The 20,141-nt window shown below is 35.0% G+C and overlaps 1 protein-coding gene across 7 annotated transcripts in view; it reads right to left on the minus strand.

Annotated features, from left to right (window-relative positions):
- AKAP9 (A-kinase anchoring protein 9) overlaps window positions 1-20,141 on the minus strand; it is a 193,706-nt gene that overhangs the window by 64,056 nt on the left and 109,509 nt on the right. For 6 of the 7 annotated variants that reach the window (XM_053608480.1, XM_053608479.1, XM_053608477.1 and 3 more), the window contains 8 exons: window positions 19,623-19,824; window positions 14,296-14,392; window positions 12,735-12,827; window positions 9,431-9,790; window positions 7,683-7,907; window positions 5,757-5,897; window positions 5,144-5,247; window positions 2,174-2,379 (listed from right to left, as the gene is read on the minus strand). In XM_053608480.1, the coding sequence (XP_053464455.1) occupies window positions 2,174-2,379; window positions 5,144-5,247; window positions 5,757-5,897; window positions 7,683-7,907; window positions 9,431-9,790; window positions 12,735-12,827; window positions 14,296-14,392; window positions 19,623-19,824 (1,428 nt within the window). The remainder of the gene's footprint in view (window positions 1-2,173; window positions 2,380-5,143; window positions 5,248-5,756; window positions 5,898-7,682; window positions 7,908-9,430; window positions 9,791-12,734; window positions 12,828-14,295; window positions 14,393-19,622; window positions 19,825-20,141) is intronic. The other variant, XM_053608481.1, reaches the window with a different exon arrangement.

The following is a 20,141-nucleotide window of genomic DNA, read 5'->3' on the forward strand; positions in this document are numbered from 1 at the left end:
TGTAAGAAGTATACTGGAAAAAGATTCGACTGGTGAATAGTTCTAATTTAACTTTGGACACTGTGAGTCACAGTATGCACATAACCTTGGATAAACAGAAGATAACATTTGCAAGTATTTTCTCAAAATTAAAATAAAAACATAAAGATCATTCATCACTGCCATGGAATATTCATCTGCGGTAGCATGCTATAACCTAGTAATAAAATTTCCTGAAGAGAAATGAACAAATGGATCATTCAATTCAATAATAATCTTAGAATAGCCAGTTTAACGGTAAATAGAATCAATTTAAATTGGTAAACCATTCAAATCTATGTCTCAAACATAGTAAGTGATGGTTATTCAAGTTTTTTAGTCATTTACTTTATATCAGGCTCATTTCCTTCTAACAATAAGCTCCTCAGATTAAAGCAGGATGGCCTAAATGATAGAGTCTTCCCTGACCAAGGGGCCCTCTGAAAATCTCTAAAGCTCCAACTGGAAACCAGTGGGCTGTAATCTGACCCTACTATCTGACAGTTGGGAAAACTGTACAAAGTCCTGGGAGACTTGAGAGATTTGCCCACGGTCACAGTGAGCCAGAAGAAAACCCAAGGCCTTTTGATTTCTAAGTCATCTTTCTTTCTAAAACCATGTTGGAAGAAATGAGATTTGGTCCTTTGACCCCCATGGAAGAGGTGAGCATTCTATCACTGAACCATCACAGTGCAAAATCAAAGGAAATTCTCTTTCAGTGTAACCGATCTAATATTCACTCAGGTTCAAATGATCTCACACTGGCTCAAAATCTCCCTTTAATTTCATAAACAAGTTTGCCTTTTAGGAGGAAACAAATATTAGCAAATCAATTATTTACTTATTTTTTTGAGTGTTCACAAGTCCATACATGTTTAAAATCTAAACAAGTTCAGACTTGAAGGCTGAAGACAGATTACAAGTGTTAAAAGAGAAAGTCATATATACAATCTGAAAGGCAGAAATCACTTCATAATCAGATCAAGAAAAATTTTTGTTATATTAAATAAAACATAAATATTTCAAAAAGATACTTCAGTTTTTAATAGTAATGTTTCCAATAAAAATAAGATGGAATGTCATAAGGTGATTTTGCCTTATGTATATTTGAACAATTAAGCCTTTTAAAATTTTAATTATTTAACCGTTGACCGATTCTGAAAGAATAATAATTAAGATTCAAAAGGAAAAATTGAATGCACAGTTAAGAAAGACAGTATGTAGAATATTGTAGCAGGGATAATTTTGCTGGTATTAGCATCATTAGTTATAATGCACACTTTCATTTAATTAATTCAATCTTTATGTCTTTATGTTTAGCAATGGTGTTTTAGGGTTACTAATAAAATTAAGATGGCCACTCATATCACTGAGGGACACTTAATATTACTTTATCCTGACTTGAGTTGAACTCTCTAGTGCTTCCTGCACCAGACTGTGAATTGCTACAAAGCAGAGCACATAGAGAAATTACTCAATTTTTGTAAAACTGAACTGATAAAATTGCTTACAATGAAAAATTCTATTATTGGGTATTTTAAGATACCCAATATATATATATACAATATATATATACGAGTTTGTATATATATACAAACTTCATCTACACTGGCAGACTTAGATATAACTATGAAAGAAAGTACTAGTGGATGGGTTGTTTTTTAGGTCTGCTTTTTCACAGAAAATGAACATAAACATAATCCTCTGTGCTTGAGTTAAATTACCAATTTATTACTTTTTATAACCATGAGGACACTACTTTGGAAATGGGTCCATTGTCTTAAGAAATGATGTTTGCTAAATATTTCAGCAATTGTTTTGAGAAGTATCTAAGAGAACTGCTAACAAAAAGGCACAAAATATTTCTGTAATCTATAGAACATTCCTCAGGGCATCTTTTGAATATGGGAATATGGTCTAGGTCTTATCGGTAGAGCAGCAGGATGTGTGATGACAGCCCTAGCACACCCTCTTGCAAATGCTATACAGTAACAGTGTTTGAGGAGAGTGCCTCTAATGTATTGGTGTTTAGAGGTTCAGTTGTTGGAAAATATTTCAATATCTTCCCTTTTATAATTTCAACACATAGCAAAGTGCCTCCAACTCAGCAAGATTTGTTGAAGATGACTGTTTCAAAAGCATATAAAACTAGTACCTCCTGTGTGTTCCTCATGGACACTTGACTTTATAGAAGCCTCTGCTTCTGATCTCCACATCAGACTGGCAGACGACTGGCCTTTACTAGATCTGTCTAGAATCCCAAGGACATGGCGACCAATTGTTTCTTCAACAGCTGCTGTTGTCTTTACAACTTCTAAGAGGATCTTCAGAAGTCTGTTATTAGCTTTCTGGAGTGCATACCTGTAAAAAAACATTCATTAAAACGTTTAATCTTTTTAAAGCAAACAGCATTGTATGTTATACAAAAAATGTACTGCAAAATATTTTATGAAAAATATCATATGATCCTCTCTATTAAAATAATATGTAACAAAATTCTTGTTTTTGACTTAGTTTTTAACTATATTATAAAATGATTTGTTTAGTTCTGAAACTTTTGGCCAGTTTAATTACATCATTTTTTAAAAAATGTGCAGCATTTAATTGACCTGAAAGAAATCAAATAACTAAACTTTTAAGTTAGTAATCAGGTTAGAAGAAAATTTTAAGAATATAAAAAATTTAAGTTTTTATTAAAAAGTATAGTAGTACCAAAGCATATGCAAGTTATTGAGCTGGCTATACTGTTCCTGGTTATTCACATATATTTTGTACATTTAATCTTTTTATGTATCAAACATAAAAACAAATTTTAAAACATAATTTTAAAATCTCACCAGAATAAAATATGTGGTTGTATTTCTATAGCTTAATGGTGATGAACTGGACACTTAAATTACAAAAAGTAATAGGTAGAGAGAGACCTGTTTTTAAAAAGGTCTACAGTGAAATTTTACTATCTGCCAACACCAGAGAGGTATCACAGGCCATTTTATATTACTTCTGATCCAGAGACAGAACTGTCTCAAGTTACACCACACTCATTTCACCCAGTAGAAGAAATCTATTTTTAACTAAATAGAATTAATGTTATGTCTCTTTCTGAAAATTCATTCTTATTTTTTAAAAATTAGAAAAGTACTACTAATTACCCACCAAAAAACCTCAGCACTCAATTAGTACAACATTCTAATAGCTATATTTCTAGACTTTCCACCTTTCTCATAAGTATGTATTTTTTAAAAATAAAATCATTCTGAACAAAGTATTTTTGTACATTTTCTTTTTAGCTTAACATGAACATTTTTGCTTCTCATGAAAGGTGCTTGCATAAGTGATGATTCCGAGAATTCCCTGATTAGTTTTCTGAATAACTAAATAACTCTCTTGTCCTATCAGATTAGCTCAACAAAGGTACTAAATCGGCAAACTTCACACTTTACATATGTAGACAAAATAAGAGACTATTGTGGTAAAGATCCTCCCTGCCTCAAGACAGTTAACTCCACACTGTAGATGACTAACAATCAGGTTAAGGATATCTGTTTTCACAGGCACATGACACATCTATTTTAAGACGAGATAATAAATGGAGAAGTTTTCCTTTCCTATTTGTCAAGTGAAATAGTTCTATTTTTGTACTCAGATCAAGTTCTCGGCTTATATAATCAAGAAAACTAAAAATAAAACTCTAAATAATTTTATTAGAAGGTAGTCAAATGTTTTATTTTCTTAACTTTTTCTGGGGTTTCATTCAAGCCCCAAGCCCTAAGCCCTAGAGTAAGAATGATGTAAAAATATCTCTACTTAGAAAAATGATTAAAGTTAATATGATGGTAAAAAGAAATAAAGAATACTCATTTTATCAGCACTCACTATAAAAATTTCTAAAAATTAAATACTGCGTAATTTTCAATATATACCAATTAGAAATAAATATAAAATAAACAAAATGTTTATTTTATATTGCCATGGTAACTCTAATTTTCATACACTGTCTTTCTTGTTTGAGTTCCATACTGACTGCGTTCCATACTGATGATCCAATGGGGAAGCCAAAATCTTAGGGGCCAAATTCCTCCATGCAAGCTGAGGAAGGAGGTTAGGAGGACACAAGAGGGTTGACAGTCACAGAAATTGGAAAAGGAGGAAATTAAGTTAGTAAATAATAGTTTTAACTTAAAGAAATTACCTTCATTTGAACAAAATAAATTTAAAAATATTGTGTTTAAAGTCCTTAATATTAATGTGGGATAACTATTCTCATTTAATACTTTATATTAACCTCTGAAAATCAAAATAAGGAGAAGCTTTAGTAACATTGGGTAATTTTTTCCTTCATAAAACTAGGATATGAATTAAAAGTTGTCATCTGTTATACAGTGAATGAAAGAAGCTAAATGTGAAATATTTACAGTTATAATAACTTTTTTTCTCAGCATAAACAAACTAGGGAATAGCTTACACTGAGTACATGTCCATACAGTGAAGGTATAAAATAAGAAATAAGGACTAGGCGGCACCTGTGGCTCAGTGAGTAGGGCGCCGGCCCCATATGCCGAGGGTGGTGGGTTCAAACCCAGCCCCGGCCAAACTGCAACAAAAAAATAGCCGGGTGTTGTGGCGGGCACCTATAGTCCCAGCTACTCGGGAGGCTGAGGCAAGAGAATCGCTTAAGCCCAGGAGCTGGAGGTTGCTGTGAGCTGTGTGATGCCACGGCACTCTACCGAGGGCCATAAAGTGAGACTCTGTCTCTACAAAAAAAAAAAAAAAAGAAATAAGGACTAAAGTGCACAAGCAGAATTGTGTTTTTAGCTACAAAATGGCATATAAGAATAAAATTAATCCAGAAAGTTTCAATGTCCAAAGACCTTAACATTTAGAGTTAAATATGTGATTAATATCCACTAAAAAATTACATTATATACAAAAGATTTGTTAAAAACTTGCCTAGAGATCAAACATTGATAATTCTTTATATACTACACATACACAGATATGGTGAGTACACTTAAAGTATGATGATTGTTAAGACAAAGTATAAACATACAAGAAAAAAATAAGGACAAATAAAATTTATTACACTGATACAACCATTTTAATTTACTTTGGTCATTTTGTATACCTTTCATTGGACAGAGTATCAGGAGGCACATCTTCAGGTTTTCTATCCAATTCCTTTTCTTTAAATGTCTGTTCCTCAACTTCCTCTTGGTTTTCACATTCATTCTGTTTAAGTTTGTGTAAAGGTAGAGAGGAGAAGACAGAAAGAAAACCTGTCATCTTGGAAGTAGCATGTCATTCTTCTATATTGGTATAAGGTAAAACAGACACTCCTTTGCATAAAATTGATACTGTTCAAAATAATATTTAACTACATCTTATCGGGAGATTAGCATTATCTAAAAAAGATAAAACATTCCAGCACACAGATGAAAAAAATTTTAATGAGTTCAAACTAATGCATGTTATAGTGCAACAATAAACTTTGTTAGCTTGCTGCTTGGTGAAACAACAGCTGCTGCTATAGCAACGCCAGATTCAAATTACCCTAAATGGAACAGAAGACATTTTGACTCCACCTACCTTCCCTGTAAGCAATCACAAATACGTTAAACTCAATATGTATATTTAAAAAAAAACAAACAAAAAAAACCAACTCACACCACCAACAAAGACAAACACATCCTACTGAATTGTTGACCCATGGCTCCTAAGTGGGCCAAAGTCCATACTACCTGTGTTTGCGTACTGCTGTTGCGCAGCTCACAACACAGCTTCTCTCTTCCAGCTAAAGACAGCTGCTTTAGTGCTTCCAGCTCCTCTAAAAGCACCCTCTCTCTCTCTGAAACCAGGTTTTCATTATCTATGGAAGATCTCTAAATAAGAAAAAAGGTCATGAGAGAATATTGTTTGCGATAGAAGAAGAGAGCAGAAACATTAAGCAGATTTCTTTTAACCCCTGGGACCAACAGGCCCTGGTGCTACCTGTGATTTATATTCCACGATAAGGGGTTAAAAGCACATAAAAAGTTCAATGCAAAACTTGAAACTTTTCAAAATATCTAATTAAGTCTAATCAGAAATTTGTGCAAGTCAATTAATGTGTTTTGTTTTTTAGAGACTGAGTCTCACTCTGTCACCCTGGTAGAGTGCCATGGTGTCATCATAGCTCACAGCAACCTCCAACTCTTGGGCTTGAGTGATCCTCTTGCCTCAGCCTCCTGAATAGCTGGGATTACAGGCGTCTGCTGGACGCTCAGCTAATTTTTCTATTTTTAGGAGAATGGGGTCTTGCTCTGCTCAGGCTGATCTGAAACTCCTGAGCTCAAGCAATCCACCAATCTCACTCGGCCTCCCAGAGTGCTAGGATTACATGTGTAAGCTACCATGCCAGGCCTTAATTAATATTTTAATGTCAATTTTGCATTGAAACATTAAGAAGTTTGAATTTACAAAATGCAATGAAGAAAAGCAAAATTAGTTTTTCAAAAGAATGTTTCACGCTCAACTCCCAATTTTCCTATTAATTTATACTTGAAGAAATATATAAACAGTTCATTTCATATGCCTGTTTTTATCTTTAGTTTTCAATACATTTGTTTTAAAAAAACTTTTTTTTTTTAATATTTTAATATTTTAATGTTTCTTTTTTTTTTTTTTTCTTTGGCCAGGGCTGGGTTTGAACCCACCACCTCTGGCATATGGGACCGGCACCCTACTCCTTGAGCCACAGGCGCCACCCTTAAAAAAACTTTTACATGAATATTTCTTGCTTTTCTGCAATGATTTTGTAAGTATATTTTATATAGCAATTGACAAAAAACCAGTTCCCACATACCAAGTAGTATTTAAATTTAGTTAAGAAGGGGCTTAAGAACATTATATAAATTTGCATTTTTCAAATCAAGAAGAGATGTTTCCAAGGAGAAAGTTCCAGAAACATACTACTTCATCAGCTTTCCATTCATGATTAAAAAGATGAATTAAAGATAGATAAAGGTAAACCTCAGAGATGCTAATTGGTAGACTCACAAAACTATCAATGAATACAGGAATATTGAATGATCGTAAATGGAGCACCTTACTGGAGCACCTCAGCACAAAGTAATTCCACATTTTCGAAGAGCTTTTGCTATATATGGTCGATGAAATGACTTAAAAAAAAATTAACCCTGCAGCCACTTATCCAGTGCCCAAAAAGCTTGTTAAATAAAATGATACAAAGACAATGCATACTTCCAGACTGAATTAGGTATTCTTAATTAGAATGTGTCCTGATGTTAAATATATTGTAGTTTATTTAGATCTTGGCAAAATAATTTTTTTTTTTTTTTTTTTTTGAGACAGAGTCTCACTTTGTTGCCCTGGGTAGAGCGCTATAGCATCCTAGCTCACAGCAACTTCAAACTCCTAGGCTCAAGTGATTCTCTTGCCTCACCCTCCTGAAAAGCTGGGACTACAGGCGCCTGCCACAACTTCCAGCTATTTTTAGAAATGGGGGTCTCACTCTGGCTCCGGCTGGTCTTGAACCTGTGAGCTCAGGAAATCTACCCACGTTGGCCTCCCAGAGTGCTAAGATTACAGAATAAAAAGAATTTCTTTAAAGCTACATGAAGAATACTGCTACTTTAATTGAGGAGGAAAGGGACTCAGTCCCATACCTGGGCTAATTGTCTATTAAGTCTCCTAATCTCGTCTTGTAACTGCTCCTGGTCCTCCCGCTGTCGCTCCATCTGCCGCATGTGTGCCTGCCTTAACAGTTCTGTTGCCTGTTGATGTTCTTCATATTGTCGTACAAGCTCCTGCCTCATATCTTCCAGCTGCTCTTCATTTACCCTTAGCTGTCTAGAAGGATCCAGGCTTGGTATCGTAATCTCATCACAGATCTTTAATAGCAAAAAGAAAAAAAATTCAACCACAACACATTTTGTGGAAAACTGCCAACATTGACATTTAAATTTTCTAAAAGGTATTCTTCTTAATTATAATTCCAAAATGATGCGGAGTTAGTTTATTGTTATTATGTGTTATTTTCCAAAAGTAAAAGAGCTATTTATCAATTAACTTTAGACTAATCTAATTCTGAGGGAGGAGAAGAAAAAAATAAAGATATTCTAGATTCTGTCTATGCTGAATGAAGCTGTAACTCTATTATTCTTCTTGACATTTTATGATGGGACAGTAATATAAATGGAGTATTTCTATTTTAAAATTAAATTTATGAAACAAGAAACTTTTCCTATATAATTTATAGTGTACAGTGGTTATCACAGTGCTACAGAAAACTGCTCGATAAAAAATAATTTCCGATAAATTTTGTTTGGAAATAAAAGCTTTCCAGTTCTCGTATCCCCTTATCTTGAACACCTTATCTAGTTCTATGATTACTTCAATTTCTGAAGAGAAATTAAACAAATGATTCTGCCATCAGCAGTTGCTGGCAAATTAAAGAGGTTTTCATGAACATGTCACAAATTTGGCATCCCATAACGAGCTGATAGAATAAACCTCTGAATAAGACATAACCTATCCTAAACATTAATAAAAAATTTCAATTTAGACAATATTAAAAGAAATAGGATTTATTAAACTTTCTGTAAAAGACAGCAAATAGTTGACGTATAGACACAGCAAAGACTTTCCATTAATAAATAAAGTAAAGGAAAAGAGAATTAGTATAAAGACAGTAAAATGCTTTAATCTGTGTTCTTTTTTTTTTTTTTTGAGACAGAGCCTCAAGCTGTCACCCTGGGTAGAGTGCTATGGCATCACCGCTCACAGCAACCTCAACCTCCTGGACTTAAGCGATTCTCCTGCTCTCACCTCCCAAGTAGCTGGGCTACAGGCACCCACCACAACGCCCAGCTGTTTTTTGGTTGCATCTGTCATTGTTTGGTGGGCCCAGGCTGGACTCGAACCCGCCAGTTCAAGTGTATGTGGCTAGCCTTAGCCGCTTGAGCCACAGGTGCCGAGCCTTAATCTGTATTCTTAAACAGGTGAGTGCTTCCCTATAATGTTGTTATATTTAATTAGGCAAATCATTTATTTCCAGATATTGCTATACTGTAGTATAATTAATTTTGAATCGGTTGAAAAAGCTGATGTATAGGATTTAACAATAAAAAAATAAAAAAACAAAAAAGAAAAAGCTGATGTAGATAAAACTTACAATGAGATTTACCATGTACAATGTATTTAAATAAACCAAAATACTATGAACCAGACTTGTTTTATTTAATATTAAGTCACTTATCTGTATTTCTTATAATTAATAAAACATATTAATAATGTAAATTCTAAGACTGAATTTGATACTTTTCTCTTCTATTAAGCAGCATTAACTGATAATATTTTATGGAGAAGGAAGTCATACTTTTTAATGCCTTTAATATTAAGGAGGCATACTTACAGATTCTCTGACTATAAATGTTTTATCTTTGGAGAGTATTTCTTCTGAAATAGTCAGTTCGTGGTCCTTTGATTCCAGCATATCATCAGTATCATCATTATTTGATAACAGAATTTCCTTTCCATCTTCTCCTAATTCCTTACTAAGTGGTTTAAATTCTTCTTTAAATTTCATGTCTATTGCCTCAAAAGTTTGAAAACCAACTTGACCCTGCGATAATTTCATCACATTAAAATAAAGTGGTTCTTCCTGCTTGCAGAGCGGATGTACTTGTTTTGGTGATGTAGTGTTTTCTTTTCCCCCTGATATTCTAGACAGTTCAGTTTGTTGAGCAAATGCTATACTCATTGATACAATGACCTACAAAATAAAGCAAATAGAGAAGGATTAGATTTACTAAATACCAGCAGGAATTTAAAAAGTCACTACTCAAAATTGTATGAATTAGGAAAAAGCATGGCCTCAGTAATTAGCAACTCCATTCTTTTAGTTGCTCAGGTCAAATAACCTAGGTGAGCTCTTGCCCACTTCTGCTGTATTTCTTCCTACTACAGCCAGTTACATTTGCCATGGAGATACATCTGCGGAGATTTCACAATACTTCACCAAACAAGTCCCATGAACGTGGGGGTTGCAGGACTGAATCAAACAGTTCTCCAACTCGGCACAGCTAGTAGCTGGTGTAAGCAGCCTTCACGATCTCTGGTCAAGTCTCCTTTCCACCGCTTAGAGACATCTGGCGATTCTTGACTTTTCTTTTTCTCTTGCTCTCCTTTTTTTCTACTGGCCTGAAGATAAAGGGCCTCAACCTAATTATCTCCACTCCTTCACTTCTTTCAGGATTCTCCTCTCATGTCACTTTGAGAGTGAAGCCTTCCATGATGACCCTACATAAAGCAACACTATCTCACTCCCCATGGATACCTAGTCTTTATTCCCGTTTGGTTTTTCTTCACAGTACCTATCACCATCACTATGGTGTCTAACTGTACCAACTAGAATGTAAGGTCTATAGGAGCACAGGTTTCATTTTCTCTTTTCTCGGCTACACCTCAGCACCCAGAACACTGCCTAATAGTGAAACATAAATAAATGTTTATTTTTAGTGGTATGTACCCAAATCACAGGAGGAATCTAATGTGCTCTACACTGGGAATCAGTACTTTTTTCTTTTTTATTATTGAGGATTCATTGAGGGTACACAGAACCAGGTTACATTGATTGCTTTTGTTAGTTAAGGACCCTCTTATAATTGTGTCCCGCCCCCAAAAGGTGTACCACACCCCTTGTCCCCCCCATCCCTCCATCCTTCCCTATTTCAGCTCTGCCCATCCCCCACTGTGTACTAGGACCTTAATTGTCCTCATATCACAATTGAGTACATAGGATTCTTGTTTCTCCATTCTTGTGATGCTTTACTAAGAATAATGTGTTCCACATGCATCCAGGTTAATACAAAAGACGTAAAGTCTCCATCATTTTTAGTGGCTGAATAGTATCCCATGGTATACATAAACCACAGCTTGTTAATCTATTCCTGAGTTGGTGGGCATTTAGGCTGTTTCCACATTTTGGCAATTGTAAATTGAGCTGCAATAAACAGTCTAGTGCAAGTGTCCCTATGGTAAAAGGATTTTTTTGTCTTCTGGGTAGATGCCCGGTATCTGGTAGATGCCCAGTATCCAGTATTGCAGGATCAAATGGGAGGTCTAGTTTGAGTTCTTTGAGCGTTCTCCATACTGCCTTCCAAAAAGGTTGTATTAGTTTGCAGTCCCACTAGCAATGTAAATATGATTTAAAATATGCAAATATCCTTTCCCAATGTGTAGGTTGTCTGATTGCTTTGGTTGTTGTCGCCTTAGCTATATGGTCTTTGTTTTTGCTCCTGTTGATATGGTGAATTATGTTTATGGATTTGCATATGTTTAGCCAGGTTTGCATCCCTGAGATGAATCCTATTTGATAGTGATGTATGACTTTTTTAATCTGTTCGTTAGGATTTTATTGAGAATTTCTGCATCTACATTCATTAGTGAAATTGGTCTGAAGTTCTCCTGTTTATTTGTTTATTTATCTATTTATTTTGAGACAGAGTCTCAAGCTGTCACCCTGGGTAGGTTGCCATGGCATCACAGCTCATAGCAACCTCAAACTATTGGGCTTAAGTGATTCTCTTGCCTCAGCCTCCCAGGTAGCTGGGAGTACAGGTGCCCGCCACAATGCCCGGCCTTTTTTTTTTTTTTAATAGTTGTCATTGTTGTTTTTTAGCTGACCTGGTTCAAACCCGCCAGTCTTGGTGGCCAGTGCCACCCACTGAGCTACGGGTGCCACCCTGATGTTCTCCTTTTTGTTAGGTCTGTTCCTGGTTTTGGTATCAGGGTGATGGTTACTTCATAGAACATTTTGGGGAAAATTCCTTCCTCCTCAATTTTTTGGAATAATTTCTGCAGTAAGGGTATAAGCTCTTCTGGTATCATTACTCTTGCTAGGCTTTTTCTATATAACTTATGCTTTTAGAAAAATGGTTCTCAATCTTATTCTAACATCGTATCTGAGGGGTAGAGCATAATCCCATCAGTATTGGTAACTAATGTCAATAACCTATATTATGGACCAAGTTGGGCCATCAAATGCTGTCCCTTGGACCACAGTACCTTAACTATCTTTAGAATAGTTTTTACTGCATTTTGTTGCTTTGCTATCAGCTTAAATGAACAATACTTTACAAAACATCTTTAAGTTACCACTATTATTATAGTAATAAGACTATTATTAAAATATTATTTATTTCTGAGTCTTTACTATGTATCCACTGATCTGCTAGGTGCTTTGTATGCATTAGCTCATTGACTCCTTACAAGAATTACTACTATTCCTATTATTCTCTTTTTTTAACATACAGCAAACAAATCGAGAAGTCAACTAACTTTCCTAAGGTCACAAATCTAGAAAGACATAATGAAGTATAATATATCCAATAACGAACCTCACATTAATTACTATACTATGGCTCCTTGACAGAACATTCCATTTGAGAAGTCGATGTAAGAGGTACATGCAAGAGAAAGCTTACATTCCTCTAAGAACTAGACATTTGACAGCCAGACATAAATGAGATGGTATCTCACTCCATAAACTAAATATTCAGCTCAAACCCTTATGGCCCAGAGATAATTCCTTATGTCTTGACCTCTTTATCCAATTTATGTTTTCCCTAATTTCTTATGCATTTCCTTTATATCTTAATCAATCAATTCTTCCCTTTAAAATGTAGGATAATCTTCCAAATAAACTGTAAACTTACCTTAGCTACTTCTTCTTCTAATCGTTCTTGGTACTGTTTTTCCAGCAATTTAACTGTATTTGTTTCCTGTTTCACTCCAAATTCATCAGAAAACTAAATTAAAAAGTAAAAGATGGCATTTACGTACACTAATTATACACCATTTATTTTTAAACTTCCACTCGCAAAATATCACTGTTTCTTAGAGAACTTTAGGATAATCTCAGCAAAAAATAAGTATCAGTCTTGTTTCTTAATTAAAAATAATTCTAGTAACTCTACTAAATAATTACACTTATTACTGTGAACTTAATTAAAAAAGCAATGAAAGAAATATATTTACATATTCAACATTACTAACATATAGTTCTAGGGTGGGATAAGGATAATTAAATATAACTGATTAAATATATGTATATATTTCCATTTAATAAAATGTTAAATAGTAGTTATCTTTGCTCATGAAATTACAAGCCACTTTTCTTTTCTTTTTGGTGCTTATGAAGAGTGTCCAATATTCTAGAACTACAAATGACTTTTATCAATTTGTAATAGAAAAAAATCATAAACTTTATTTTTTTTTAAGACAGGGTCTCACCACTCCGTCACCTGGGCTGAAGTACAGTGCTATCATCATAGGCTCAAACAATGCACCTGCCTCAGCTTCCCATCTAGCTGAGACTACAGGAGCATGGCACTTTGCCCAGGTAATTTAAAAAAAGTTTTTGTAGAGAAGGGGTATTGAGGTGTTTAGCTATGTTTCTCAGGCTGGTCTGGAACTTATAGCCCAGGCCTGAGCTACAATGCTCATCTTAAGGGATTTTCAAAACTGTAAAGATGTTCTCAGTATGAAAATATTTATTTATTTACCAATTATGTGAATTTTATCCAAGCAAATATTCCACATGGGATGAATGTCGATGAATAAGGCTTGTGACTAACTTCTCTCCCCTGTACCCAGAATGGTAGGCAATGATCTCTATTATATCTAGGACTTAAGGGCTAAAGATCTACAAAGTGAACACCAGGGTTTTGCAGGTTTCAGAAAAGTTGCAGGTTTGAGAAACTGGGAATAATACAATGCTGAGAAAAGGTAGAGGGTGGTTTAATTAGATGACTTGCACTGTAAACAAAGTAGAGCTTTTATTTATCATATTGCTCCTGATGGAAGAGGCCTAATCCATTATCCCAGCCCCAGCACTGGAATCCTGGGGATTCCTAAACACTAGAGATGGCCTGACCCAACTTCCCACGGTGGGAAAAAAAAGCTATGCTTTTCTTTTATGGGAGTACATACAGCCCATAAGTGTTATACAAAACAATACAATTTTAAACTATGACATATTTAGAAAGAAAGATACCTCAAATTTAACTTTCTCTGTGATTTTCCTCTGCTATGAAAATAAATTTAGTTCCTTTCCTTACATAGTTGGGTTTTTTTTTTATAAGGTATTACCCTCTTATTTATTATGTTTACTTCTCAGCAACTACTTATTTGATAATTGCTAAATCATACACAACAGTAATAGTAAGAAAAATTAAATCAGAGTTGGTAACATTTTAAAGATCAAAAATAAAATACCTCTATTGTACCATCAATATTCTCTTTTAGACAACTTCCAGGATACATTTTCCTCTGTATATCAGATTCTGTAATTGCCACTGAATCAATGGTGAAGCTAAATATAAATAAAAGAGGGTGAAGGAATTAGTGTGTGCTTTGCTGTTCACCCCAAATGCACAAAATGTAGTCTAGGGCAGGGGAAACAGAAATTGATAAGGCAAGGGTTAGGAGTATATAACTTAAATCAAATCTTTAACTAATTTTTCTACTTAAAAGTAATACAACTGAATGACAGTATTTAAACAGATCACTAAATGAATATAGGCCATTTTATAAAGTCTACTATAAACGTCTGATATGAAACTATTTATAGGCACTGACATTTTTAAAAAGTTATTTGAGATACATTATTATGAAAAAGTCTGTAAAATCTCACGTTTATTAAAAAAACTTGTTTTAACATGCACATAAGCATAGCAAAAAGTATGATATTTTTCTACAAATACACATCAGTAGTAACATGATTAGTCAGTGCAACTGGAGACCAGTGGTGGTAAGGAAAGAATCTTAATGTATACATAGTCATTTCTGGTTTTTGCTGTTTTTAATCTATTCACCTATCTTTTAGTATTCATGGCTGTATTTTGTGTTGTTTTACATGCATTTTCTATACATTCACTATTTTGTAAAAAAAAAAAAATGCTTAACTTGGGTCATAAAAATAAGATTAGTGTTTAGGAACTGTGAGAAAAGTTAAAAAGAGCAAGATTCACTTTTCACTTTTGGCAAAGATATTTCTCATGCCCATTTTCATGTGCAACCATGCTGTTCTCTTCACTCCCTTCTCCTCTGTTCCACATGCTCTTCCTTCTCCTCTTCTACAATTCCCATTCTGTCCCAAACTGGCCGGAGACCAGTTATATCCCTGTCCCCTTTCATAACTTACATAACTAATCCCCCACTGACGAACACTGGGTTGTTTCCAAATGTTCACATTATAACCTTATATAACATAGATCCTCACACACTTCCATGGATGTTTTCATGCGATAAAATCTTACATTTATTAAGCTGAATATTTAAAATTTTAATACTTTTTAATGCTAAAAGATCATGCCAATTTTATTCCTGTAACAGTACTGTTTAAGTATTTTCTCAAAATGCCAGCGTAAGGGGTCATAACAATCTTAAAACTTTGCTAGAACATGTATGTTTTTATTTTTGAGATTACATTTTCTTTAAAGGTGATCAGCCATGAAAGTTTTCCTGCTGTAAACTGCCTTATCATTCTGTATTGTCCACCCCATGTTTCTAAATACTCATTCATTTCTCTCACCCACTTCTCTCCCTCCCATTTCCTAGTTCTTCTATCATTTTCACCATTCTGTTTTTGTTCTCCTCGCTGTCCCTTGTATATACTATCCTGATCCCGGGCTTTATGTTGTGGATGTTACTTTTACAGCCTAGAAAACCCTCTTTCTTTTTTTTTTTTATTAAATCATAGCTGTGTACATTGATATGATCATGGGGCATCATACACTAGTTTCACAGAGCATTTGACACACTTTCATCACCATCGTTGACATAGCCTTCCTGGCATTTTCTCAGTTATTGTGCTAAGATATTTACATTCCACATTTACTAAGTTTCACATACACCCTTGTAGGATGCACCGTAGAAAACCCTCTTGATCCAAAAAGCATATATCACATAGTCCACAATGACTTCATTCTGTAAACTTTATAGCATTTGAAGTGTTCACCCCAAATTGAAAAAAATAGTCTGGCTAAAATAGAATTCAATGTTGCTCTCTCACAATACCCCCTTCCCCACCCTCTCCTTATTTCCCTATTTATGTTAATGTACCATCATTCTGCATATTCCCAGAGACAGCTTTGACAGTTCCCTCTAATTTGTTCCCAACATTCCTTCCATTACAATGTCTCAATATTCATCTTTTTTTTACATATCCCTGGTGCTACTTCTATAGGCAATCTTGTGTTAACAGAAATGTTCAGTGAAAAATACCACAGACATGCTTTTGACCCACTGATGCTGGAGGTTAAAATTTGTGAATTTTTTGCATGAATTTCTGACAAGCTCCCAACGCATCAGCATCCACAGCAGTGACTAACTCTGTGCACCATGTAATAACACGGTGTGGAAATCAGAGCAGTAGGACCTAACTCCCAAGTCACTGAGAAAGGTACAAGAAAGGGGCTTTGAGAGGGATGGGAGGGAAGCTTGGCCTGCACAACCAGCATGTCTGGAGGGTCCATAGGATCATTCACCACTCAATAAATAGTTTTCCCCTCAAAAGGGAAAAGAATGTGGACGTGATATAACCTAGGTAATCAGTGACCAACAGGAAAGGGCAGTTACGCCCGGAGGTGCAGGGATGGGAAGACAACTTACTTCAAACTGAGGGGAGAGGTCTTTACGCCTCCTTGCTGCCTAGTGTGTGTCTCACCCACCTCTTCTCCTTTAGGAGCGGGAGCCACTTCCCACTTTCTTTGCAAGTGTTCTAAACTTTCCCTTTGTTCTTAAATAAAACTTGTCTTTGTTACACTGAAACTTGTGCAAGTTTCCTTTATTTTCTATTCAACCTTCGTGTGGGGCTCCAGTTTTATTTTCAGTTTTCACTCATTTTTGCCTTTGATTACCACTGTACCTCAGGGGAACTTTCTGGCTCAGCTGAGTAATTGGATCAGGTCAACTGGATTTGGGAACCTGACTCCCAATAGTCACTATCATTCCAACAATTGAACATGAGGCATAAATGGGTTTAATTCCATCAGTTTGGTTATATCACTACATTATATTCTCCATCCACTGTCGTTTAAAAGCCATTTAGTAAACTAAAGTCTCTGGATGGAAAGGGTCATTTTATATACCCTTAATTTTTCCTCCATGCTATATATCCAAGGCTCTTCTGAGTCACTGTTTCATTTGATCCTCATATTCTAAGGGTAATTATTATTATCCTTGTTACTACATAAAGATGTTTAAATAAACTGTCCAAGATCACACAGCCAATAAAAGGTAAAATCAGAGGTCAAATGCAGATCTGTCTGACTCTAAAAGTTATGGTCTTTCAAATCCCATAGTGAGATTCTAGAGTGAAGAAGTTTCTAGTAGGAAGTCAACAAACATTTGTTAAAGGAATGACTCAATTATTTTTCTTAACTATTTCAAGTCTACCCACACAGGACAGTACTCTATTCAAAATGTTTCAGTTGTATCTAAAATTCTTGGTAATACTTATAAGAAATAACTTTGATTCATTATTCTCAGAAAGAATAAGCATAGTAATGAAAAAAACTTTCTGTGGGGAAAGAGGAGTGAACTAATGGCTTTATTTGTAAGGCAGTATCAGCACACTTCCACTGAGTACTATAGAAACTCTGAGAGTGTGGTGAGCTAGCAGAGGCCCAAATACAAGAACACAAAATAAGCCAAAGAGCTCCCTTTTCTTTAAACTTTGGAGGATTACTTGACAAGCACTGACTGGTTAGAGAGTTCTTGCTATCTACCTATTTTCTTCCTTATTAGAGGTCCCTATCAGTGGGCCTATAGGAGTAGCTTCCAAATGTCAATCCAATGGCTGCATGCCTCAGAATTATCTTGTTCAAAACACAAATTTGCAGGTTCCATCTCAATGCTATTCAGTCTGACTCTCCAAATGTATAATCCACTAACCTGCAATTTTAAGTATTAAAAAATATTAAAGTTCAAAAACCTCCAGTGTTTCTAATGTATGGTCATGTTCGTGAACCAGTGATCTCAAAAAATACATAAGGCTGTGTCAATCCTGTGTGAACATTCCAAAGCTCCAAATAAAGGAGGGAGAAACAAACTGCTTTTACAGAAGTACAGACATTCAGTATTTGTCCACCTCACTGCCCCCAGTGCATTAAAGTTCTATTAACAAGTACCTATGCAGACATCAGAACAGCAGAAATAGCCAAAGTTAAGATTAAATCTCTGGGAATTTTACAGAGATAGTTACATACCCTAACCTACTTAACAATTAAAATTACAAACTGTTCATTTATTTAACAAATATGTATTGAGGAAATACATTTGTAGGGAATTATGTGTAAGGAACCAGTATAAGTGTTTGGGATACATCAGTGACTTAAATGGACAAAGATTCCCACCCTTATAAAGTCCTTCATCAGAGTCAAACAATAAACAAAATAAAAAAAGAGCTACAAACTTATTCCTCTCCAAATTTATATCAATTTGAATATACACAATACATTGTATAAAATGTACAGAATGTACGTATACTCATAAAAAAAGATACCACAGAGTAATACAGAAAAAATGAAAAAAGTGGATACAGAGCTATTTTAACTTACATACAGTGATCAAGAAAGGCCTCATGAAAATATGACATCTGAGCAATGATCCATAGAAAATGAAGGTATTGGCCTTACAAGTACCTCAAAAAAGATCATTCTAAGTAGAAGGAGCAGCTCATGAGAATTCCCCAAAGCAAAAGCATACTGATAATGCTGGTTTGAGGATCCCAAGAAGGTTATGTGGTTTGAGAGAGGGACAGGCACGTTGGTAAGAAGTAAAAGAGGTAATGGGCACTTAACATGTAAGACTTTGTCAAGGCACTATACGGAAAGGAGAGCACTAGAACAGCATGACCTGTCTTAAATTTTGAAAGCATGGTTCTGGCACCTGGGTTGACTACATCTGTTGAGAACAGACTTCAGGAAGGAGTTAGGGTAATCCAGATGAGACACAATGATGCAGGGACTGCAGGGTGATGGGGAGTGTTCAAAGGCAGAGTAAGCAGGATTTCTTCATAAATTAAAAGAGAGGCATCAGAGAAAGAGGAGTCATGGTACACATGGCTGCAGAAGGAGCAAATTTTGAGGACAAGAAGCAGAGTTCTACTTTGGACATGATCAATTTAACATTAGACAACCAAGTGGAGAAAATCCAGCCATGACTAGAATGACCCCATCTTAGATTTCTTAAATATTTGCCACATCAAAATAGCAAAGACCAGACACAGAATAAACCACAAAAGCAAGCATGCTGCCTGATTTAACTTGGCAGATTAATAACAACCAGCATCTTTACCAAATAAGAATGTAAGTAAAATTTCTATAGTAAAAATGTCTTTGGTTTACCTCAACATCTATTTCATGTTTCAAAGATAAAGACTTAACTCCCACTCTTCCTAAAAATGCTACATAGTATCTCTTCTAGGCAACTTTGCTTAAGTTACATTGTTGTCTTAAAGTAACCATTCCAGGTGATACTATGGTTGTCACTAAGCTACAAATACTGCTGAATAAAATTATCAGTAGATGAATAGATACCTTGGCTGAACTGTGGGCTCATTAACAGCTTGAAGTCTCTCCTGCAAATGTTGAATCTCTGCCCCATAGTTTTCTTCAGTTTCTTTCAACTGTCGCTGCAAAGAAGATACTAGGTTTTCTAATCCTTGCACTTGTTCTTCAAATTGTTTAATTTTTTCAGTATCTTGCAGAGACGATACCTTGCTTTTATGATTGACATCTGCTATATGAATACAAAAATGCACATTTCAGTACACATTTCTTAGTGAAACGCCACAATCACTTGATGTGTGCAGAAAATATTCATTTTTCTTTAAAAAATGTTTTTAGTAATAACTCAGGTTCGATTTGAATTCATTGTGATGAAAACAACAAAACACAAATAGAGCAATTTGACACTTTTTTTCTACCCTCACGGCTGTCGTACCCATAAATCCAACGATTTTATGCTTTTAAATTAAAAACAATTTAGAATCATAGAATGTAAGAAGTGGGAAGAGTCCAAGAGATAAGCAGGCCAAATTTTTCATTTCAAGGATG

Source organism: Nycticebus coucang, chromosome 11, assembly GCF_027406575.1.
Source record: "Nycticebus coucang isolate mNycCou1 chromosome 11, mNycCou1.pri, whole genome shotgun sequence".
Taxonomy (NCBI): domain Eukaryota; kingdom Metazoa; phylum Chordata; class Mammalia; order Primates; family Lorisidae; genus Nycticebus; species Nycticebus coucang.